The sequence below is a fragment of the Mirounga leonina genome, unplaced genomic scaffold (assembly GCF_011800145.1).
Source record: "Mirounga leonina isolate KUSES-001 unplaced genomic scaffold, KU_Mleo_1.0 Mir_171, whole genome shotgun sequence".
Taxonomy (NCBI): domain Eukaryota; kingdom Metazoa; phylum Chordata; class Mammalia; order Carnivora; family Phocidae; genus Mirounga; species Mirounga leonina.
The window spans coordinates 8,304,309-8,325,818 of record NW_023270436.1 but is presented as its reverse complement, the minus strand read 5'-3'; the positions used below and the strand labels follow the sequence as shown (position 1 = coordinate 8,325,818).

At 39.5% G+C, this 21,510-nt stretch overlaps 2 protein-coding genes across 3 annotated transcripts in view; one reads left to right on the top strand and one right to left on the bottom strand.

Annotated features, from left to right (window-relative positions):
* PPTC7 (protein phosphatase targeting COQ7) overlaps positions 1–21,440 on the top strand; it is a 64,736-nt gene extending 43,296 nt beyond the window's left edge. Inside the window, exons 7-9 of one of the 2 annotated variants that reach the window (XM_035016987.1) lie at positions 8,310–8,467; positions 12,304–12,463; positions 21,209–21,440. The gene's annotated coding sequence lies outside the window, so the exon portion shown is untranslated. The remainder of the gene's footprint in view (positions 1–8,309; positions 8,468–12,303; positions 12,464–21,208) is intronic. The other variant, XM_035016986.1, reaches the window with a different exon arrangement.
* The window catches only part of RAD9B (RAD9 checkpoint clamp component B), a 37,843-nt gene that overhangs the window by 1,809 nt on the left and 14,524 nt on the right, over positions 1–21,510 (bottom strand). The window contains exons 6-10 of the mRNA XM_035016985.1: positions 21,312–21,418; positions 15,793–15,899; positions 15,646–15,710; positions 14,991–15,113; positions 12,209–12,458 (exon numbers count right to left, since the gene is read on the bottom strand). Of these exons, the coding sequence (XP_034872876.1) occupies positions 12,209–12,458; positions 14,991–15,113; positions 15,646–15,710; positions 15,793–15,899; positions 21,312–21,418 (652 nt within the window). The remainder of the gene's footprint in view (positions 1–12,208; positions 12,459–14,990; positions 15,114–15,645; positions 15,711–15,792; positions 15,900–21,311; positions 21,419–21,510) is intronic.

Below are 21,510 nucleotides of genomic sequence, written 5' to 3'. Positions count from 1 at the left end.
TCCGCTGGCTGGTCCTCTTCTACCCACCCTTTGAATTAGGGTTTCTCAATCCCAGCACTACTGACATTTTGGGTCTGATGATTCTTTGTTGTAGGGACTGTGCTGTGCAGCAGAAGTTGAGCAGCATCCCTGGCCTCTACCCACTAGACATCAAGTAGCACACCCCTTCCCAAATTGCAACATCCAAAAATGCCCCCAGACGTTGCTCCATGTCCCCTGGGGAGCATAATAGCCCCAGGTTAAGAACCTCTGCTTTCTATGATGGCAGCCCTCCTCTGTACCCTCTCCCTAGGAGATTTCATTCACACCCTTGGTTGAAATTACCACCTATATATGCCAGGGAGCTCAAAGTTAGAATCCTACTACCTACTTGATTTCTGCAACTTAACATGTCCAAAACTGACTGTGATCTTAGCAGTGAAGCTGTTTCTCCAAACCTAAGTCTTTCTGAAACCTCTTTTTCCTTTAACCTCCATAACCAATCCATTACCAAACCCTGTTATTTTTACCTCCTCAGTTAGTTGTCATCTTTGGCCATGTCCCTCCATCTCTACTATAAGGAATCACTCCCATCTCAGATGCTACAACTGAGCTTCCATTCTTGCCTCACTGTACCCCATTCTTCACACAGTAGCTGCTTTGGCTGCTCTACAGTTATCTTTTTAAAAATTCTACTCTGTACAGTGCACCCAAAATAATTAGATACCTAGGAATAAACCTAACCAAAGAGGTAAAAGACCTGTTCTCTGAAAACTATAAAAAACTGATGAAAGAAATTGAATATGACACAAAGAAATAGAAAGACATGCTCATGGATTGGAAGAACAAATATTGTTAAAACATCTTTACTACCCTAGCAAAATACCAACAGCATTTTTACAGAACTACAAAAACAATCCTAAAATTTGTCTGGAACCATAAAAGACCCCAAATAACCAAAGCAATCTTGAAAAAGAAAAACAAAGGCTGGAGGCATCACAATTCCAGACTTCAAGTTATATTACAAAGCTGTAGTAATCAGAACAGTATGGTACTGGCACAAAAATAGACACATAGATCAATGGAACAGAATTGTGGAAAATACACAATTACAAGATCAGCTAATCTTTAACAATCTTTAACAAAATAAAGAAGAATATCCAATGAGAAAAAGAATGTCTCTTCAACAAATGGAGTTGGGAAAACTGGACAACATGCAGAAGAATGAAACTGGACCACTTTTTACACCACACACAAAAATAGATTTAAAATGGATTAAAGACCTAAATGTGAGACCTGAAACCAGAAAAATCCTAGAAGAAAACACAGGCAGTAACTTCTTTGACATTGGCTGTAGCAAATTCTTTCTAGATATGTCTCCGGAGGCAAGGGAAACAAAAGCAAAAATAAACTATTGGGACTAAATAAAAATAAAAAGCTGCTACACAGCAAAGGAAACAACAGACTGAAAGGCAACCTACAGAATGGGAGAAGATATTTGCAAATGACATAGCCAATAAAGGGTTAGTATCCAAAATATGTAAAGAACTTATAAAACCCAACACCCAAAAAACGATCCAATTTAAAAAATGGACAAAAGGGTCGCCTGGGTGGCTCAGCTGGGTAAGCATCCAACTCTTGATTTCAGCTCAGGTCATAATCTCAGGGTTGTGAGAGCAAGCCCCATTTCAGGCTCCACGCAGAGTCTGCTTGTCCCTCTCCCTCTGCTCCTCTCCCCTGCCTGGGCGCTCTCTCTCTCTCAAAATCTTTTAAAAAATGGACAGAAGACATGAACAGACATTTCTCCAAAGAAGACTTATAGGTGGCCAACAGACACATGAAGATGTTCATCATCACTTATCATCAGGGAAGTGCAAATCAAAACTACAATATCACCTCACAGCTGTCAGAATGGCTAAAATCAACAACACAAAGAACAACAGGTGTTGTTGAGGATGTGGAGAAAAAGGAACCCTTGTGCACTGTTGGTGGGAATGCAAACTAGTGCAGCCACCATGGCAAACAGTATGGAGGTTCCTCAAAAAGTTAAAATAGAGCTACCTTGTGGTCCAGCAATGGCATTACTGGTATTTACCCAAAGAATATAAGAACACTAATTCAAAGGGATACATGCACCTCTGTGTATATAGCAGCATTACTTACAATAGCCAAAATACGGAAGCAGCCCAAGTGTCCATCAATTGATAAATGGATAAAGAAGATGTATGTATATATACAATGGAGTATTATTCGGCCATAACAAAGAATGCAATCTTGCTATTTGCAACAACATGGATATCTAGAGACTATAAAGCTTAGTGAAGTTAAGTCAGAGAAAGACAAATACTGTATGATTTCACTCATGTGGAATTTAAGAAACAAAACAGGAGAAAAATAAGGGAAAGAGAAACAAATAACAGACTCAGGGTGTCTGGGTGGCTCAGTTGGTTAAGCGTCTGCCTTTGGCTGAGGTCATGATCCCAGGGTCCTGGGATCAAGTCCCAACATTGGGCTCCCTGCTCAGTGGGGAGTCTGCTTCTCCCTCTCCCTCTGCTTCTCTCTGCCCCACTTGTTCTCTCTCTCTCAAAATCTGTAAAGACAAAAAAACAAAAAACAAAAACCAGACTCTTAACTACAGAGAACAAACATGGCTTCCAGGACTCTTCAGGCATCTGGTATTCAACAACTGCTCTAACTTCACCCTGTGCCATTGTTTCCCCTTGGCTATCTGCTCTCTGATCACATCGGCCAGCCTTCACTTCCTTAAAACCACCACACTCCATCACAGGGCCTTTGCACATGCCATACATTCACCCAACTCCACTACTTTAACCTTTCTAGCTCAACCCAAACACCAGTTTCAAGGAGAAGGCTTTCTGACCTAGATGAGGTCAGTCACATCTTAAGTTCTCTCAAAGCATCCTGAACTTTTCCTTAATTGAACTTATCACAGTTTTTTAAAATTAGCATATATTTAGTCGTGTGACTATTTAATGTGTATCTCCCTCCTAGTCTATAATCAAGTTTAGGAATCTTTCTTGTTGGGGTGCCTGAGTGGCTCAGTTGGTTGGGCAGCTGCCTTCGGCTCAGGTCATGATCCCAGAGTCCTGGGATCGAGCCCCGCGTCAGGCTCCCTGCTCCGTGGGAAGCCTGCTTCTCCCTCTCCCCCTGCTTGTGTTCCCTCTCTTGCTGTGTCTCTCTGTCAAATAAATGGATAAAATCTTTAAAAAAAAAAAAAAAAGGAAACTTCCTTGTATAAACAAGAGCAAAATAATTTGCTCTCCATTGTATTCCCTACATCTAAGACACATGACCCTTGACAGATACTTGTGGGAATTGCATGATAGTTGCATGAATGAATAAATGAATGAGCCTTGTTCTTGGCTCATCCTCACATATCAGAAGGTGAAGATGCCCTCTGCATAGTGGCAGTCTGACAGCAGCTGTGGAATTCTTGCTTCAGATGGAACACCCAAATTAGCTGGGATAGACAGAATGCCCCCCCAAAGGTGTACACATCTCAAACCCAAGAACCTGTGAATATGTTACACCATGTGGAAGAGGGAAATTAAAGATAGTAGATGGAATTTAAGTTGCTAATCAGCTGACTTGGACCATCCAGGTGGGCCCAATGGAATTACAAGGATCCTTAAATGTGAAGGAGGGAGAGGAAGAAAAAAGGTCATAGTAAAGTGATGTGAAAAAGACTCAACCAGCCATTGCTGGGTTTTTCTTTTTAATTTTATGAATACAACTCATAATTTTATTAAACTTTTTTTTAAAAGATTTTATTTACTTATTTATTTGAGAGGGCATGAGCAGGGGAAAAGGGCAGAGGGAGAGGGAGAAGCAGGCTCCCCACTGAGCAGGAAGCCCAATGCAGGGCTCGATTCCAGGGCCCCGGAATCATGACCTAAGCCAAAGGCAGACGCTTAACCGACTGAGCCACCCAGGTGTCCCCACTGCTGGTTTTGAAGATGGGAGGGAACCACAAACCAAAGAATGCAGGTGACCTCAAGAAACTGGGAAAGGCAAGAAAACAGATTGTTTTCTTTCTAGAGTCTCCAGAAAGGAACACACCCCTGCCGACACCTAGATTTTAGCCCAGTAAGACCCATTTTGGACTTCTGACCTCCAGAACCTTAAGACAATAAATTGGTGTTTTAAGGCTCTAAATTTGTGGTTATTTGTTCTAGCAGAAATAGGAAATTAATACGACTGGCTTTGATTTTTTAACTAGAGGCATACTCTCAGCTGCCTCTGAAGAATCTAGTTTTGACCAAGGTCAAGAGTCTAAGGCTGGAAATGACCTAGAGGTAGCACCTGTGTCCGTTCAACATATAATATCATATGCACATAGCTCTTCATAATGTTTATGGTGCTATATACTAGACTAGAAAGCTTATATTTACTTTGGTTTTTGAAAATTGCTGTGAATTTGCTATTAGGGTAAATATTCTTTGCTACTCTCTCTGTTCCCACCTACTCTTCAGCCTGTAAATCTTGAATGGCTGAATGATCGAGCCCTTTCCTGGTGTCTAACAGTCTTCTAATGAAAATGCTTATGAACAGCCATGAAACTGGGAATTAACCTCAAGTCCAGTATGAACTGGGTAAGAAGATAAATTATTATAAAATCTTTTTTAAATTTTTTATTTTTTTATTATTTTTTAAAGATTTGATTTATTTATTTGACAGACAGCAAGACCAGGAACACAAGCAGGGGGAGTAGGAGAGGGAGAAGCAGGCTTCCTGCTGAGCAGGGAGCCCAAAGTGGGGCTCGATCCCAGGACCCTGGGACCATGACCTGAGTCGAAGGCAGATGCTTAACGACTGAGCCACCCAGGCGCCCTAAAATCTTTTTTTTTTTTAAGATTTTATTTATTTGACAGAGAGAGACACAGTAAGAGAGGGAACACAAGCAGGGGGAGTAGGAGAGGGAGAGCAAGCTTCCAGAAGAGCAGGAAAATATGATCCCAGGGTCCTGGGAGCATTGGGCTCCCTGCTTGGTGGGAAGCCTGATTCTCCCTCTCCCACTCCTCCTGTTGCTTTTCCTCTCTCTGTCAAATAAATAAGTAAAATCTTTAAAAAAAAATTAACACAAGAAAACAATAGCCTTCATATACATACAATAGGCAGTTGGAGAATATAATGGTGGAGGAAACTCCATTTGCAATAGCAACATAAAAGGTTAATTACTTATGAATAAACTTAGTAAATTCATAGAACCTATATGAGGAAAATTTTAAAACACCCCTGAAAGACATAAAAGTAGACCAACAAGTGGAAATACATTGCCTGTTTTGGGACAGAATGACTCAACATGATAAACATGTCAGTTTTCCCCAAGTTAACAAATTTAAGGAAATCCCAATAAAAAAATGACAACAGACTTTTATGGAGCTAGATAAGTTGATATTAAAGTTCAACATTCAGGAATAGCCAGGAAAAACTGACAAAATCTACAAAGGGATACTGACTACTGAACATTCAGACATACTCTGAAGCCTCTGTAATGAAAAATGTGGTTCTGACAAATGAACAGATCAGCAGAATAGAAAAGGAAGTCTAGAAATAGACCCCAAAACATAAATAAATGTAGTATGTGACAAAGAGAGCACCTCAAATCACTAAGGCAAAGGTAGACCTTATAAGAAGTGGTTCTGGGATGGCTGGGTAGCCATTTTGAAAAAGATAAAATTGAACCCCTACCTCACACCATACACAAGACGAGAAACTCCAAATAGTTCAGGTGTAAATCTAAAAAGATGAAATCAGGGGCGCCTGGGTGGCTCTGTCGGTTAAGCGTCCAAATCTTGATTTCAGCTCAGGTCATGATCTCAGGGTTGTGAGACAGAGCCCTGTGTTGGGCTCTGCAGTGGGCAGGGAAACTGCTTGGGATTCGTTCTCCCTCTTCCTCTGCCCCTCCCCCACTCCGGAACCTCATCCCCCACTACCACCGCTCATGTGCCCCCTCTTTAAAAAAAAAAAAAAAAAAGATGAAACCATACAAGTTCTAGAAGGAAACATGGGTGAGTTTCTCTTTTAACCTCCACATGGGGAAGGGCTTTCTTTCTAATTAATGACTCAAAATCCAAAGATGATTCTTTTTTAAAGGTAGGTAAGTTTGACTATATAAAATGAAAAAATTTTTGCATGAAAAAAAAACCTTAAAAATTTGACAACTGATAAACTGAGAGAAAATATTTACACCATATATCACAGATAAATAAATGGCTAATATCCTTACATATATAAAGAACTCTTAAAAATTGAAGGACAAAAAATTAGAAAAATGGGAAGAGATAATAAATCCACAAAAATTATAAGTTTTTAAATATTTATTTGAGAGAGAAAGCCCGCCCAAGAGGGCAAAGGGGCAGACTCCTGCTTGAGTATGGAGTTCAACTTGGTGCTCAGTCACACAAGCCATGAGATCAGAACCTGAGCTGAATGAAACAAAGAGTCAGATGTCCAACCGACTGAGCCACCCAGGCACCCCAAAATTACAAAAGTTTTTAAACACATGAAAAGATGTTCAACCTCACAATTAGAGAAATGCAAATTAAAACAACACCGAGGTACCATTTCTTAACTATCAGTATGACATACATGCTGTTTGCAGGCTGCAGAAAATAGGCCCTCTCCTCTATTGCAGGAGGGAGTGCAAACTGGTACAACCTTTCTGAGAAGAATCTGGCAGCATCTAACAAGACTACAGATGCACTTTTTTTTCTTTTTTACATATGCACTTTAAACCAGCAACACACTTTCAGGAATTTGTCTTGAAGATAGACTTCAGACAATATGAAAACCTTTACATGTGTAAAAGGTTATTCACTGCAGCTTTGTAATTGCAAAACATAAGGGGGAGGGATCTAAATGCCCACATATCAGAGAATGGTTGAATTAACTATGGTATATCACACATGAAATACTACACAGTTATTGAGGGGAAAAATAAAGTGATATGGAGTGATTTCTAGTACATACTGCTAGGTGCAAAAAGCAAAGTGGAAAATAGTATTTATAGAAAAAGAAATAAAATATGTATGTATCTGCTCATTTGTGCAAAAAGAAACAAATGATTAAAACAGATTTATTCTCTACAAAGGGTGCAAAGAAGGGAAGGAGTGACACTGCTCTGCATACACCCTTTTATAGTTCTGACTTCTAGTGCTGTTCACAGGTCAGCACTCGAAGACCAAAATCAACAAGGATTTGGGGAGAACCAAAATGGGAGCAAACAAAGCTACCTGCATTAAAGATGATTAATATAACCATACTGAAATATGAATGAGGGAAAAAAACTAACCTAAGTAACTTTGACGAACTGTATTTTTTTTTTTTTAAGATTTATTTATTCACTTCAGAGAGAGAGCGTGCACAGCAGGAGGGGCAGAGGGAGAGAGAATCTCAAGCAGACTCTGTGCTGAGCATGGAGCCTGATGTGGGGCTCGATCTCCTGACCATGAGATTATGACCCAAGCTGAAACCAAGAGTTGGATGCTTAACTGACTGCACCAATGAGGTGCCCTGAGAAACAGTATTTTGAATATATACTTAATAGCTGAAGACAAAATAATATTCACAAATATTGTACTTCTGTTAGCAGATTCATTTTCTCCAGGGGTATGGATTAGCAATTCTGAAACTATGTGTTCTCAGATTGAACAATAAGTAAACATGTTGTGGATAACAACAGCCAAGTTTCTCACTGTCAGACAAAGGAGTTTTCTTTTTTTTTTTTTTTTTAAAGATTTTATTTATTTATTTGAGACAGAGAGAATGAGAGACAGAGAGCATGAGAGGGAGGAGGGTCAGAGGGAGAAGCAGACTCCCTGCCGAGCAGGGAGCCCAATGCGGGACTCAATCCCGGGACTCCAGGATCATGACCTGAGCCGAAGGCAGTCGCTTAACCAACTGAGCCACCCAGGCGCCCTCAGACAAAGGAGTTTTAAAGAAACAGGGGAGGGGCGCCCAGGGGGCTCAGTTGGTGAAGCATCTGCCTTTGGCTCAGGTCATGATCCCATGGTCCTGGGATAGAGCCCTGTTTTGGGCTCCCTGCTCAGCAGGGAGTCTGCTTCTCCCTCTCCCTCTGACCCTCCTCCCTGCTCATGTTCTCTCTCTCAAATAAATAAATAAAATCTTTTTAAAAAAATAATTAAAAAAATAAATGGGGGAGGCCAGTATGAACCCTGTGGTGTTGGACTGGAACTGGAGGTATCAGTATGAATTCATGGGTTTTAATGTACATAAGTATGTATGTATACAAATAGATATAAAAATTGATCAATATGTGTGTGTCAATAAATGCATATGTTTCCTAGCTTTGTCTGCTGAGAGGGCCTAGAAGCAAGGAAATCCCAGTACAAAAGAGCACACCTACCACCCAGAAGTTGTTTCTGTCTGCCATCTCCGATCAAAGGAACCAGGACTCTTGGGAGAAATGACTGATTCCATTTGGGTTGGAGTTGGGAAATACAAGGTAAGCCTAGAACACTTTAAGTTTCCAGAAAGTAAGGAAGTACTCAAAAAACGCTGGAGATATGCCAAAGAGACAGAGGCTCCCAGTATAAATGATAGTAATGGATTATCACCTCCAAAATAAAATTAATATTCAAGAGTATTTTGTCACATAAATAATTGAATATCAAATAAATGGAGAGAAGGAAAGTTATTAAAGCAGAATTTCATCTGACAATAGAAAAATTACCATTTGTCAAGCATCACAGTAATAATTATTTTAGACAAAAAAGCATCAATGGATGCTAAAATTAGTAGGCAAAAAGTATGATGAGAAACAGGATATTTACTTAGTTTCAAAGTATCTCCCACCAAGCCACTCTCGATTACTAACAGAAAACAGTAACTTTACCGTGGAGAAATCTGGCAGATAACCTTAACTATATGATAAAATTAGGATCACCAAGAAGACAAATCTCCATCATGGGTTTCCAGATAAAATGTGTGAGAAGAACACAGCATTGTTCTGTTTCATTCTTACTAAAAATGCACAGCTGAAATTTAATCATGAAGAAATCAGAAAAATTCAAATACAGGAACATTGTACTAAAGTGTCAAGGTAAAGAAAGATAAAACAAGATTTAGAAAATGTTCCAGACTAAAGGAGACGCTGTTAATATTTAGGGAATCTGGGTGACCAGTATATGGGAATTCATTATACTACTTCCGCAAGTGAGTCTGAATTTATTTCAAAATTTTAAAAAATATAATGTTCATGGGACACCTGGGTGGCTCAGTCGGTTAAGTGTCTGCCTTTGGCTCAGGTCATGATCCCAGAGTCCTGGGATTGAGTCCCACATCAGGCTCTTTGCTCAGCAGGGGGCCTGCTTCTTCATCTATCTCCTGCTCCCCCTGGTTGTGCTTTCTCTCTCTCTGACAAATAAATTAATAAAATCTTTAAAAAAATTTTTTTTAAATATAATGTGCATGTGCGCAAGCATGTGTGTATATACATGCATAGAAAAAGCCCTAACAGTAATAATAGAAGTGTTTGTAGTGATTATCTCTGATGATCTCTTATTTGTATTTTCTGATTTTTCTCTGGTGAAATGAGAATTGTACTATCACATAAATGTTAACATTTGGAGAGTCGGGGAGGGTATGTAGGAATTCTTTGTACTATTTTTGCAACTTTTTTTTTTATTCTTATGTTAATCCCCATACATTACATCATTAGTTTTGATGTAGTGTTCCATGATTCATTGTTTGTGCATAACACCCTGTGCTCCATGCAGAATGTGCCCTCCTCAATACCCACCACCAGGCTAACCCATCCTCCCACCCTGCAACTTTTTTTTAAGAACTTATTTATTTATTTGAGAGAGAGAGAGAGAGAGCTCACGCCTGAGCACGAGCAGGGTTAGGGAGAAGCAGACTCCCCAGTGAGCAGGGAGCCTGACACAGGGCTTCATCCCAGGGCCCTGGGATCATGACCTGAGCTGAAGGAAGATGCTTAACCGACTGAGCTGCCCAGGCGCCCCAATTTTTGCAACTTTTTAAAAGCAAAATTATTTTAAAATGGAAAGTTAAAAACAAAGGAGCAAACAAATAGTAATGGGCCATATTATTATCAGAATGTTACTAGCACCATAATGGCTATAGCTTGAGTCTGGTTCACAAGGGATGGCCCTCCTGTGTACATGGCAAATGCTGCAAATCAACTACAGATATAGCTTTAGTCATGCTCAACTTAGTTTGCCCAACCAAATGACTGGTGGTGTTACTAAAGAGGAAACCTATCTGCCATTCCCGGCATAGGGTATGTTTTGTATCGGAGTAGGAAGGAGGAAAGGGGGAGGCCTAGTGAAGAGCATAATAAATACCCCAGGGACAGTCCCTGAATGCCATTCCAAGGAGTTTAGTTGTAATCCTATGGGACAAAGGGAATGATCCAAGAGTTTTGAAGACAGGAGAGTAATGTATAACAGTAACTAACATTTAATGAGCATTAGCCATGTGCCAGCTCCATATATTAGTTCAATTAATTCCCACAGTTCTATTTAATGGGTAGTACTATTATTATCCCCCTTTTACTGATAATAAAACCAAGGCAAGAGAGGAGTAACTTGTCCAAGTCACACAACCAGTAAGTGGCAAACAGGGATGTAAACCTAGGAATTCTAAATCTGGAGCCAGTGCTCTAAACCTCTGTACTTCACTGTAAATGTAAGGTTTGGACAAAATCTTCTGGTACACTGGAGGAGAACCAGAGTGGACGGGAATGGAGGCATGGAGGCCAATGGGAAGGCTCTCAATAGTTTGGATGGAAGATGATAAAGGTCTAAATAACAATCCTATTGTAATTTCAGTTTTGCAGGAGTTTGCCACATTAAGGCAAATAATACCATTTAAAATAGGACTGTGTTGGGGCACCCTGGGTGGCGGTTGTTTTTAGAATATACGTGACATGATGGGAAATTTGAAGAAGAGTCCTGTAATGGTGCTCATGGAGCTTACAGTTCTTTACAGTTCTTTATAAATGTCACTTGCCCTAGTGAGGAAATGGGCAATCTTAGTGAATTTCAGGGAAGTGAAGTGGCCAGAAAATGTTTTTGTATTGTTACCTTTGAAAAGGTAAGCACAATATGTGTGACCAAAAAAACAGAAGGGGAAAATGCTTTTGTATAATGAAAGGCAAATTTCAGTTTTCACCTCATGGCCAAGTTAGTAATATACAAGAGAAAATTGCTGTAACTGCTAGGCATATAATAGGTATTCAATAAACACAGTATCAAACTGAATAATGAATGGAGTTTACTACCCAATTTTACTGCCCTAAAAGTCTTTTTTTTTTTTTAAGATTTTATTTATTTATTTGAGAGAGAGAATGAGATAGAGAGAGCATGAGAGGGGGGAGGGTGAGAGGGAGAAGCAGACTCCCTGCTGAACAGGGAGCCCGATGCGGGACTCGATCCCGGGACTCCAGGATCATGACCTGAGCCGAAGGGAGTCGCTTAACCAACTGAGCCACCCAGGCGCCCCGCCCTAAAAGTCTTTTATACAGTGTAAGATAGTGACTTTTAGAAATATTATTTCTCCCTTAAAATTTGTTAAGAAACTCATATTTCTAAACCAATAATAATAGCAATAGTAAAACAAGCTTAAATAAACCATTAATGTAAACATATTAAATTGGGAATTATTATTTGAGATACTTCAGTTTCTAATAAATCATATTTATCTTCAGTTCAATAGATATCATAAGGTTTAACACAATGGCATTCTGTAAAGCTTATCATCCAGCTAGTAAAATGTTGGTAATATAATAGGTTATTAACTGGGACTCCACTATGAAATAATTGGTGATACTTGTTGGGATGAAATTTAAATTTGTACTACGATGAGTAAAGGATTTCCCAACCCAATTTGAAAAATAAAATGAGGACACTTATCTTAGAAAGTCAATTATATGCCTTTAGCATATTATTTGTATTCAAAGATTATCCTGTAAGCAATCGTAATTTATTCTTTAATACAAGAGACCCAAATATCTACTTGAATATATTTTGTTGCTCAATGAGCAATTTAAACTCTTTTGTACTGACAGTCTGTAAGTCAGACTGGTTTCACCTCTCTCCTATCAAAAAGTAAGGAAACTATTTTCAGGACATTGGGGTGGGCCTGGGCAGGGAGACTGCAAAGGGAGACAGATGATGAGAAATCTTGACTGAGACGTTGTCATGTCTCAAAGTTTTCCCTTTACCTTCCTTCGATATGAAGACCCTGGCGCCTCCTCCGTGTCGCTGACACTGCTTTCTGGCACTTCACTAATGTCTTCATTCACTCTTTTCATTATAGGGCTGCCACAGTTTTCCAATGCAGGGATGTCTATTTGAGTCTCATTAGGATAAAGCCTTTTGGGTGCTGCTTTTCTCAAGATACATCCTGGGGCCTTGCTGGTTGCATTTTTGCCAGTCTTGGAACTGTTGTTTGTTGAACACATCAGATCGGACCTGAGGTATTAAGGGATTAAATGAACGAACTGTTAGCCTGCAAATGGATATTTTTATATAACTAATGAAGCAATATGGGATGACAATGATAACACTAGTTTAGAGAATATATTGAAACAACATAGAACTGATTGTTGCAAGTTTAAAATTTACCTCAAAAAGTTAAAAATAGAACTACCTACCCTACTATCCAGTAATTGCCCTACTAGGTATTTACTCAAGGATACAAAAATACAGATTTGAAGTGTACATGCACCCCTCTGTTTATAGCAGCATTATCAACGATAGCCAAACTATGAAAAGAGCCCAAATGTCCATCGACTGATGAATGGATAAAGAAGATGTGATATATATATATAAATGGAATATTACTCAGCCATCAAAAAGAATGAAATCCTGCCAGGGCACCTGGATGGCTCAGTCGTTAAGCAGCTGCCTTCAGCTCAGGTCATGATCCCAGGATCCTGGGATCCAGCCCCGCATCGGGCTCCCTGCTCAGCAGGAAGCCTGCTTCTCCCTCTCCCACTCCCCCTGCTTATGTTCCCTCTCTCTCTGTGTCTCTCTTTGTCAAATAAATTAATTTTAAAAATCTTAAAAAAAAAAAGAATGAAATCCTGCCATTTGCAACAATGTGGACACTCTAGTAAGGTGTATTACGTAGGTGTATTATACTAAGCAAAATAAGTCAGTCAAGGAAAGACAAATGCCATATGATTTCACTCTTATGTGGAATTCAAGAAACAAAACAGAAGCTCATATGGGAGGGAGAGGAATAAAAGGGAGAGAGAGAGAGAGGGAAACAAACCATAAGAGACTTTTTTATTATTATTAACATATAATGTATTATTTGTTTCAGAGGTACAGGTCTGTGATTCATCAGTCTTACACAACACACAGCACTCATCACAACACATACCCTCCCCAATGTCCATCACTGAGCCTCCCATCTTTTTTTTAAATTTTATTATGTTATGTTAATCACCATATATTACATCATTAGTTTTTGATGTCATGTTCCATGATTCATTGTTTGCGTATAACACCCAGGGCTCCATTGGCTATTGTGGACATTGCTGCTATAAACATTGAGGTGCAGGTGCCCCTTCGGATCACTATATTTGTATCTTTGGGGTAAATACCCAGTAGTGCAATTGCTGGGTCGTAGGGTAGCTCTATTTTCAACTTTTTGAGGAACCTCCATACTGGTTTCCAGAGTGGCTGCACCAGTTTGCATTCCCACCAACAGTGTAGGAGAGTTCCTCTTTCTCCACATCCTCGTTCCTGACTTGTTAATTTTAGCCATTCTGACTGGTGTGAGGTGGTATCTCATTGTGGTTTTGATTTGGATTTCCCTGATGCCAAGGGATGCTGAGCACTTTTTCATGTGTCTGTTGGCCATTTGGATATCTTCTTTGCAGAAATGTCTGTTCATGTCTTTTGCCCAGACCATGAGACTTAACGATAGAGAACAAACTGAGGGTTGATGGAGGGAGGTGTGTGGAGGATGGGCTAGATGGGTGATGGGCATTAAGAAGGGCACTTATTATGATGAGCACTGGGTGTTGTATGTAAGTGATGAATCACTAAATTCTACTCCTGAAACCAATATTGCACTGTATGTTAACTAACTAGAATTTAAATAAAACATTTTTTAAAAAGAAAGCTAAAATTTACATATATTATTTAGAAATTTTCTAAATTTCTAAATAAATACAGATTCAAATTCTTCAGTAAAGCAACCCAGTGTGCATGAGACAAACTTGTGATATAGTAACAGGGCCTGAGTTAGAAAAAAAATCAAATTACTATACATCTGCATGATAAAATTCTATACAGTCATTAAAAATCATATTTCCAAGTCATAATCAGTTATATTGTAACCTGTTCACAATATATTTTGTGGGGGACAAAGAGGATAGAAAACTGCATATCCTATATGATCCTAATCTTATTTTAAGACATCTTATGCAAAATAAAAAGTCTGCAATAAAGAACAGTGAGCCAAATGTTAATAGTGGCTATCTCCAGGTGGTGCAGTTTATCTTCTTTGTACTTTTCTCTATTTTCCAAATTTCCCATAGTACCTTTAAGTTAACTTTTACAGTGAAGCACCCTGCACCAAAAAAAAAAAAAAACCAAAAGTTATTGAGACAAAAGAAAAACAAAGGCTGTCCCCATGTCCGAGAAAGAAGAGTTCTAGGCAGTGAACAGAAACTTACCCGTGAACCTTAACACTGTATCCCTCCTAAAAAACAACTGCCAAAACTGGAAATGAGGTTTGGGTAATAACAAAGATAAATCAGACAGTCCTGTTAAATTCTGATCAGAAGAGAAAAAACGAATGTCTAGTGCATGATTGGTGCTATTTCTCACTAGTTAGCTCCTACTGTAGCTCTTCCCGATTCAGTCAATATTTCCGATCTAATGTTTTACTTCTCGATTGTTTCCTAAATGAATGCCAATGAATTATTTCAGAATAAGATTGCAATGACTTTTTCCCATCTAGTAAAGATGTTAAAACATTGGTCTTACCTTTTTTGTTTTTGTGAAAGACACAGTGATTGTGGAGAAGATGCTCTACTTGGCTCATCAGCTAATGTAGCCAAAATAAAGTTAGCTTCCAGTAACATATCATCGATACTTAAAGCCATAGGTCTAAAAAAAGGCAAAGTCAGAGCAAGCATCATACATGTTTTCTGATGGACATTAGGAAAATTAGAAAATGACACTTCAGAAGTAAAAAGAGACAGTTAAAGTCCTATTTGTCTTTTCACAAATTAACATGGTCCTTCGACATCATCAGATCTGATTTCAAAAAGCTCATCTAACCCAGTCTCTGAAATTTTAGTTCTGAAATACTATATGAAATATCATGGTTTCATAGAAATTAGACTTGTTTAAGCCATGTATAATTTAATTTTCTAATTAGGCAATTAATTTCACCATGCACTCTGCAGAATATATCTTTTTCAATTACCAATTTAAAAATGCCATGTATGGCATCCTTCAAATTTTAGTTTGGTAAGTGTTGCTAGTAAAGTTAAGGAATTCTTGAGGTGTGAATTAATTTCAAAGTGATCCAAAGGGTTTTATTATTGATATATAACAAAAGGAAGAAAGGAAGGAAAGAAAGAAGGGAGGGAGGAGGGAGGGAGGGAGGGAGGGAGGAAATTTCCCAAGGACTTACTTCCCAGGAAAATCAAAATGAATGGCTATAGGAGCACGTGTAGCCTCTGAAAATGTCAGCATTCCCTGAAAGAGAAAAAGAAGAAAAATAGTTGAAATCTTTATTTTAAAAACTACCAGTGAAATTTTGATACAAATTTTTGTTTACCTTTAATTCTTTGAAGCAGAATGTTATTTCAGTATCAACTGCAATTTGAAAGAAGTCAAACTCATCTGGGCCAACAAACATTTCACTGTACACAGAATTGGTCAAACCTGTTCAATATTATAGGTAAAGAAAGAATAGAATTAGTTCCAGGGGTACTTGTTAAATTTTAATATGAAAATATAACTGTAAGTGATAGATTAAAAATAGCCACAAATCCTTTGACACTCTTTCACTGAGAGATGGGGTCTATCCCTGTGTCCCCTCCCCTTGAATTTGGGTAGTTGGGCTCTCTGACTGCTAAGACCAATAGTATATGGTGCTATGGATGAAATGACCTAGTATTGGTTTCCGAGCCCAGGCCTTAAGAGACTGGCAACTTCCGCTTCCTCTATCCTCCATCCACTTCCTCTATCCTTTAACACTCACTCTTGGAACTTGGCCACCATGCTGAGTTCATGCTATATGAAGACCAAGGTAATGGAGAGGCCATATGTGTGCAGGCACTCTGATTAACAGCCCAGATGTGCTCCCAGCATCAATTACCAGCCATGTCAGTGTGCCATCTTGGATGGATTCAGATGATTCCAGACCCAGCCACTGTCTAACTGCAATTGCATGAGACCCCAAGAACAAACTGTTTGGCTGAGCCCCATCAACCCACAGAAACATAAGAGATAAGAATGAATTATTTTGAGTTTTTCACTACAAAAATGTTTGATATACACGCTCAGAAATACAAACACACACCTTCAGCCCTGGAGGACATAATAAGAAGTCTGTGACCCGGGAGGAGGCCCTCAGCTGACTTACAGCCTTCAGAACCATGAAATGTAAAGATTGCCTGTTCAAAGTCCCTGGAGAAAGTCCAAAAGGAGGCAGAATCGAGAAGTTATTCAGCACTTAAAAGAAGCAATGATAATGGAGAGAGAGAGCAGCAGCAGAGAGAGAGGGAGAAGCAGGCTTCCCGCGGAGCAGGGAGCCCAATGTGGGGTTCCATCCCAGACCCCGGGATCATGACCTGAGCTGAAGGCAGACGCTTAACCAACTGAGCCACCCAGGCGCCCCAGAAGTGCTTCATCGTGTTGTACTGAGTGACATGAGGCCTCACCTGTGCAAGCTGGGAAATATAAGAAGTTTAAAAAGAAGGAGGAGGAAGTAGGAACAAGGGAGAAAAGAAACAACAAATAAACACACATAAAATAGGCACTATTTGTCTGTAGGCTTCTGACTGAGCACAGAAAGCAAGTCATTCAGTAAAAAGTAGAGTCATCTTTGTGAATATTGCATAGCTCCCTATTGCTTCCTTCTCAAAGATGCCTCAGGATAAAGCTAAGAAATGAAAGTCTTTGTCATTTTCATTTCTCCTTAAAATCGGGAGGAAAGAGGAGAAACATTTCATGGATACAAAGATATCTGAAAGGAACCACAAAAATAAAAATTCAGAATAAAAAAAAGAAATACATACACACACACGAGTACCTTTTCTTTTTCTCACTTTCTTTTTTTTCTAATTGAAGTGTAGTTAACATACAGTGTTACATTAGTTTCAGGTATATAATATAAAAATTCAACAATTCTAAACATTTCTCAGTATTCATCAAGATAAATTACTCTTAATCCCCTTTATCTATTTCACACACACACCCCGCCAACCACTAGTTTGTTCTCTGTATTTAAGAGATGTTTGTCTCTTTTTTTTTTAATTTTTATTTTTTTAAAGATTTTACCCATTTGACAGAGAGAGACACAGCGAGAGAGGGAACACAAGCAGGGGGAGTGGGAGAGGGAGAAACAGGCTTCCCGCGGAGCAGGGAGCCTGATGTGGGACTCGATCCCAGGACCCTGGGACCATGACCCGAGCCGAAGGCAGACGCTTAACAACTGAGCCACCCAGGCGCCCCTCTTTTTTTTTTTTAAAGATTTTATTTATTTGACAGAGAGAGCACAAGCAGAGGGAGAGAGAGAGAGAAGCAGGCTCCCTGCTGAGCAAGGAGCCTGATGTGGGACTCGATCCCAGGACCCTGGGATCATGACCCGGGCCAAAGGCAGCCACTTAACCGACTGAGCCACCCAGGCGTCCCAAGATGTTTGTCTCTTTTTCTTTGTTTGTTCATTTGTTTTGTTTCTTAAATTCCACATATGAGTGAAATCATATGGTATCTGTCTTTCTCTGATTGACTTATTGCATTTAGCATGATATCCTGTTTTAAAAAGATTTTATTTATTTGAGAGAGAAAGAGAGAGAGGGCACTCATGCACCAGCAAGGGGAGGGGCAGAGGGAGATGGACAAGCTGACCCCTGTTGAGCAGAGACTGACGCAGGCTCGATCCCAGGACGCTGAGATCATGACCTGAACCAAAGTCAGACACTGAACTGACTGAGCCACCCAGGCGCCCCTAGCATTATATCCTTTAGGTCCATCCATGCTGTCGCAAATGGCAAGATTTCATTCTTTTTTATGACTGAGTAATACTACATTATATATACACACCACATCTTCTTTATCCCTTTGTCTATGATGGATTTGGGTTGCTTCCATATCCTGGCTATTGTAAATAATACTGCAGTGAACACAGGGGTGCATGTATCTTTTCAAATCAGTGTTTTCATTTTTTCTGGGTAAACACCCAGTAGCAGAATTATTGGACCATATGATATTTCTATTTTTAATTTTTTAAGGAACCTCTATACTGTTTTCCATAGTGGCTGCACCAATTTACATTCCCACCAACAGTACACAAGAGTTCCTTTTTCTCCACATCCTTGCCAACACTCATTATTTCTTGTGTATTTGATTTTAGCCATTCTGACAGGTATAAGATGAGATCTCATTGTGGTTTTTTTTTTCTCTCTCTTTAAAGAAAGGCAGACTACCACATGTAGCACCTCATTTGGATGTGTTTGGAGTCTTGGAAGCTTGACTACCCTACACTCTCCTGCAAATGGACCTTGAGAGCTTGTCTGAAGGCTCCAGCAGGGAAGCTCAGCTATTCGTATACCCTTGACCAAAGAACGGTCCTCCTCTATTGGGAAGGTTGTCCTCTTTGAGCGTGAAGCCTTGGGAGGGACACACATGGAGTGGTGAGGGAGGAAGGGGACACCCGCCTAGCAGCCAGATCAGCTGAATCAATCCTGGTGTTCAATGGAGTGACAGATGTTTCAGCCACATGGCCCTCACATCTTCATTGTGGTTTTGATTTGCATTTCCCTGCTGATGAGTGATGTTGAGCATCTTTTCATGTGTCTGTGCCCATCTGTATACATTCTTTGGAGAAAGTATTCAGGTACTCTGCCCATTTTTTAAAAAGATTTATTTATTTGAGAGAGGGAGAGAGAGTGAAAAGAGAGAGAGTGGGAGGCAGGGGCAGAGGGAGAGAGAATCTTAAGCAGAGTCTGCACTGAGCGCCTGACATGGGCTCTATCCCATGACCCTGAGATCACAACCTGAGCCAAAATCAAGAGTAGGATGCTTAACTGACTGCACCATTCAGGTGCCCCAATCTGCCCATTTTTTTATTGGATTAGTTTTAATAGCTTCATAGTATTTCATTAACTTTACTCAACCAATCTTCTGATATTAGATCTGAAGTATAGAAGGAGATGTCCCAAACTATTAAAAGTGCTTATCTCTGGATAGTGGGATTTCAGGTGACTTTTTTTTATTAGTGCTTATTTTGTGTTTTTTATTTTCTTCAATGAACATGAATTAACGTAAGTGTAAGAACAAAGGATAAATAGTATATATATATATATTTTTAAAGATTTTATTTTTAAGCGTCTGCCTTCGGCTCAGGTCGTGATCCCGGGGTCCTGGGATCGAGCCTCGCATCGGGCTCCCTGCTCGGCGGGAAGCCCGCTTCTCCCTCTCCCACTCCCCCTGCCTGTGTTCCCTCTCCCGCTGTGTCTCTCTCTGTCAAATAAATAAATAAAATCTTTAAAAAAAAAAAATAAAAGGACCAAACACTATCCTAGAAATCATTCCTATCAAACAAGAAGACTCATGTCACTTCCCGAGTACTAGCATAGAGTAGGTTCAATAATAAACAATTGGGTCCCTAGTCAACCATAACTATAACTACTCATTAGAAAGCTGCTCACAAGGGACAATATCTCCTGGTTACTAAATGGCCATCTTTATTCAGAGATGGCATTATGGAATACAAAACAGACCCTTTCACTAGCCAAGCATATAGTTTCCTGATCATGCGCTTCTGAGTGTCAAAAAACAATGCTAGGTAAGACTAGAAAGAAGCAATAAGAGCACAATGGTTAATGAGCCTGTGCCTTGGAGCCTATGTTCAAATAATCCACACTTACTGTGTGACACCAGGCAAGTCACTGAGTTTCTCTGTGCTTCACATGAAAAAATGGATGTAATAATAGGACCTACATCACAGAGCTTAGAAAGATCACATGAATTCATAAATGGAAACCATTTAGAAAAAGAACATAGAGGGGCACCTGGATGGTTCAGTTGATTGAAAAGCTGACCCTTGATTTCAGCTCAGGTCATGATCTTGGGGTCCTGGAATCGAGCCCTGCATCAGGCTCCCCACCCAGCAGGGAGTCTGCTTGAAATTCTCTCCCTCTGCCCCTCCCCCTGCTCACACTCCCCTTCTCTCTCAAAATAAATTAATATTTTTTTTAAAGTTAAAAAAAAAAAAAGAACAAAAACATGGCACACACTAAACACCACAAAAGTCATCTGATCCAACTTCAGCCCTAGTTCTACTGGTTTTTCAGTCTGGAATAATACAGTTCCCTCCCTTTCTTTTCTTTACTGCTGTCACACACACACATGCAGACACACACACACACACACACCAAATTACCCAAGGTTCAAGAGTCTCAAACAGCTTGTACCCAAAAGACCATAGTCAATTTTCTTGGTAGCAAAACTTCTGATTCAATCATGCCTTAGTTTCTCCATTCAATCTAGATAACTCTTGGAGGAGCTGACGTAAGTATTCACATTTTCTGCTGTGTGTATTTGCCATCTGGAGTATCTTACTTCTCTAGTTCAAAGCTACTTTTTCTTCTTATGTGATTAACAATAATCTCAGTTGGATTGCTGGCCTCTTAATTTTTCTTTATGCTAAACACAAAGGTTGATAAAAGATGAAAAACAGGGGTGCCTGGCCGGCTCAATTAGAAGAGCATGCAACTCTTGATCTTGGGGTCGTGAGTTTGAGCCCCATGTTGGGTGCAGAGATTACTAAAAAATAAATAAATTTTAAAAAAGATGAAAACCAGACCTTAAAAATCTTAACTGAAAATATACTTTTCTCAGTAACGATTCTCCTAATTTTAAAACAACCTGAATTTCAAAGCCAAATGTTTTAATTATTGATTCTGTTCCATTTCCTGGATCCCTTAAAAATTTTAATGATCTTTCTACATCTTACTGCTTTTTAGACAAGAATAAACGTTATGCCACCAATGTTTACTGTATGGTCAGTCATCAAGAAACCCAGGAAGTGACATGCCATCCGAGCGCCATGACAGATGTAGTCCTCACCCATTGGTTCATCACTGGAACTCTTAAGGCAAACGCTGAGTGGGGTAACAGCAAGAGTAACTTCTTCTTGACTTGATGTATAAAGAACAACTGCCTCAGCAAGCACTCTACAAAAAGTAATGAAAAGTACTATGTTACTTGAAAAACAAGAAGAAAGAATCTTATTAAATGGGACTCAAATCTTTAATCTGGAAATAAA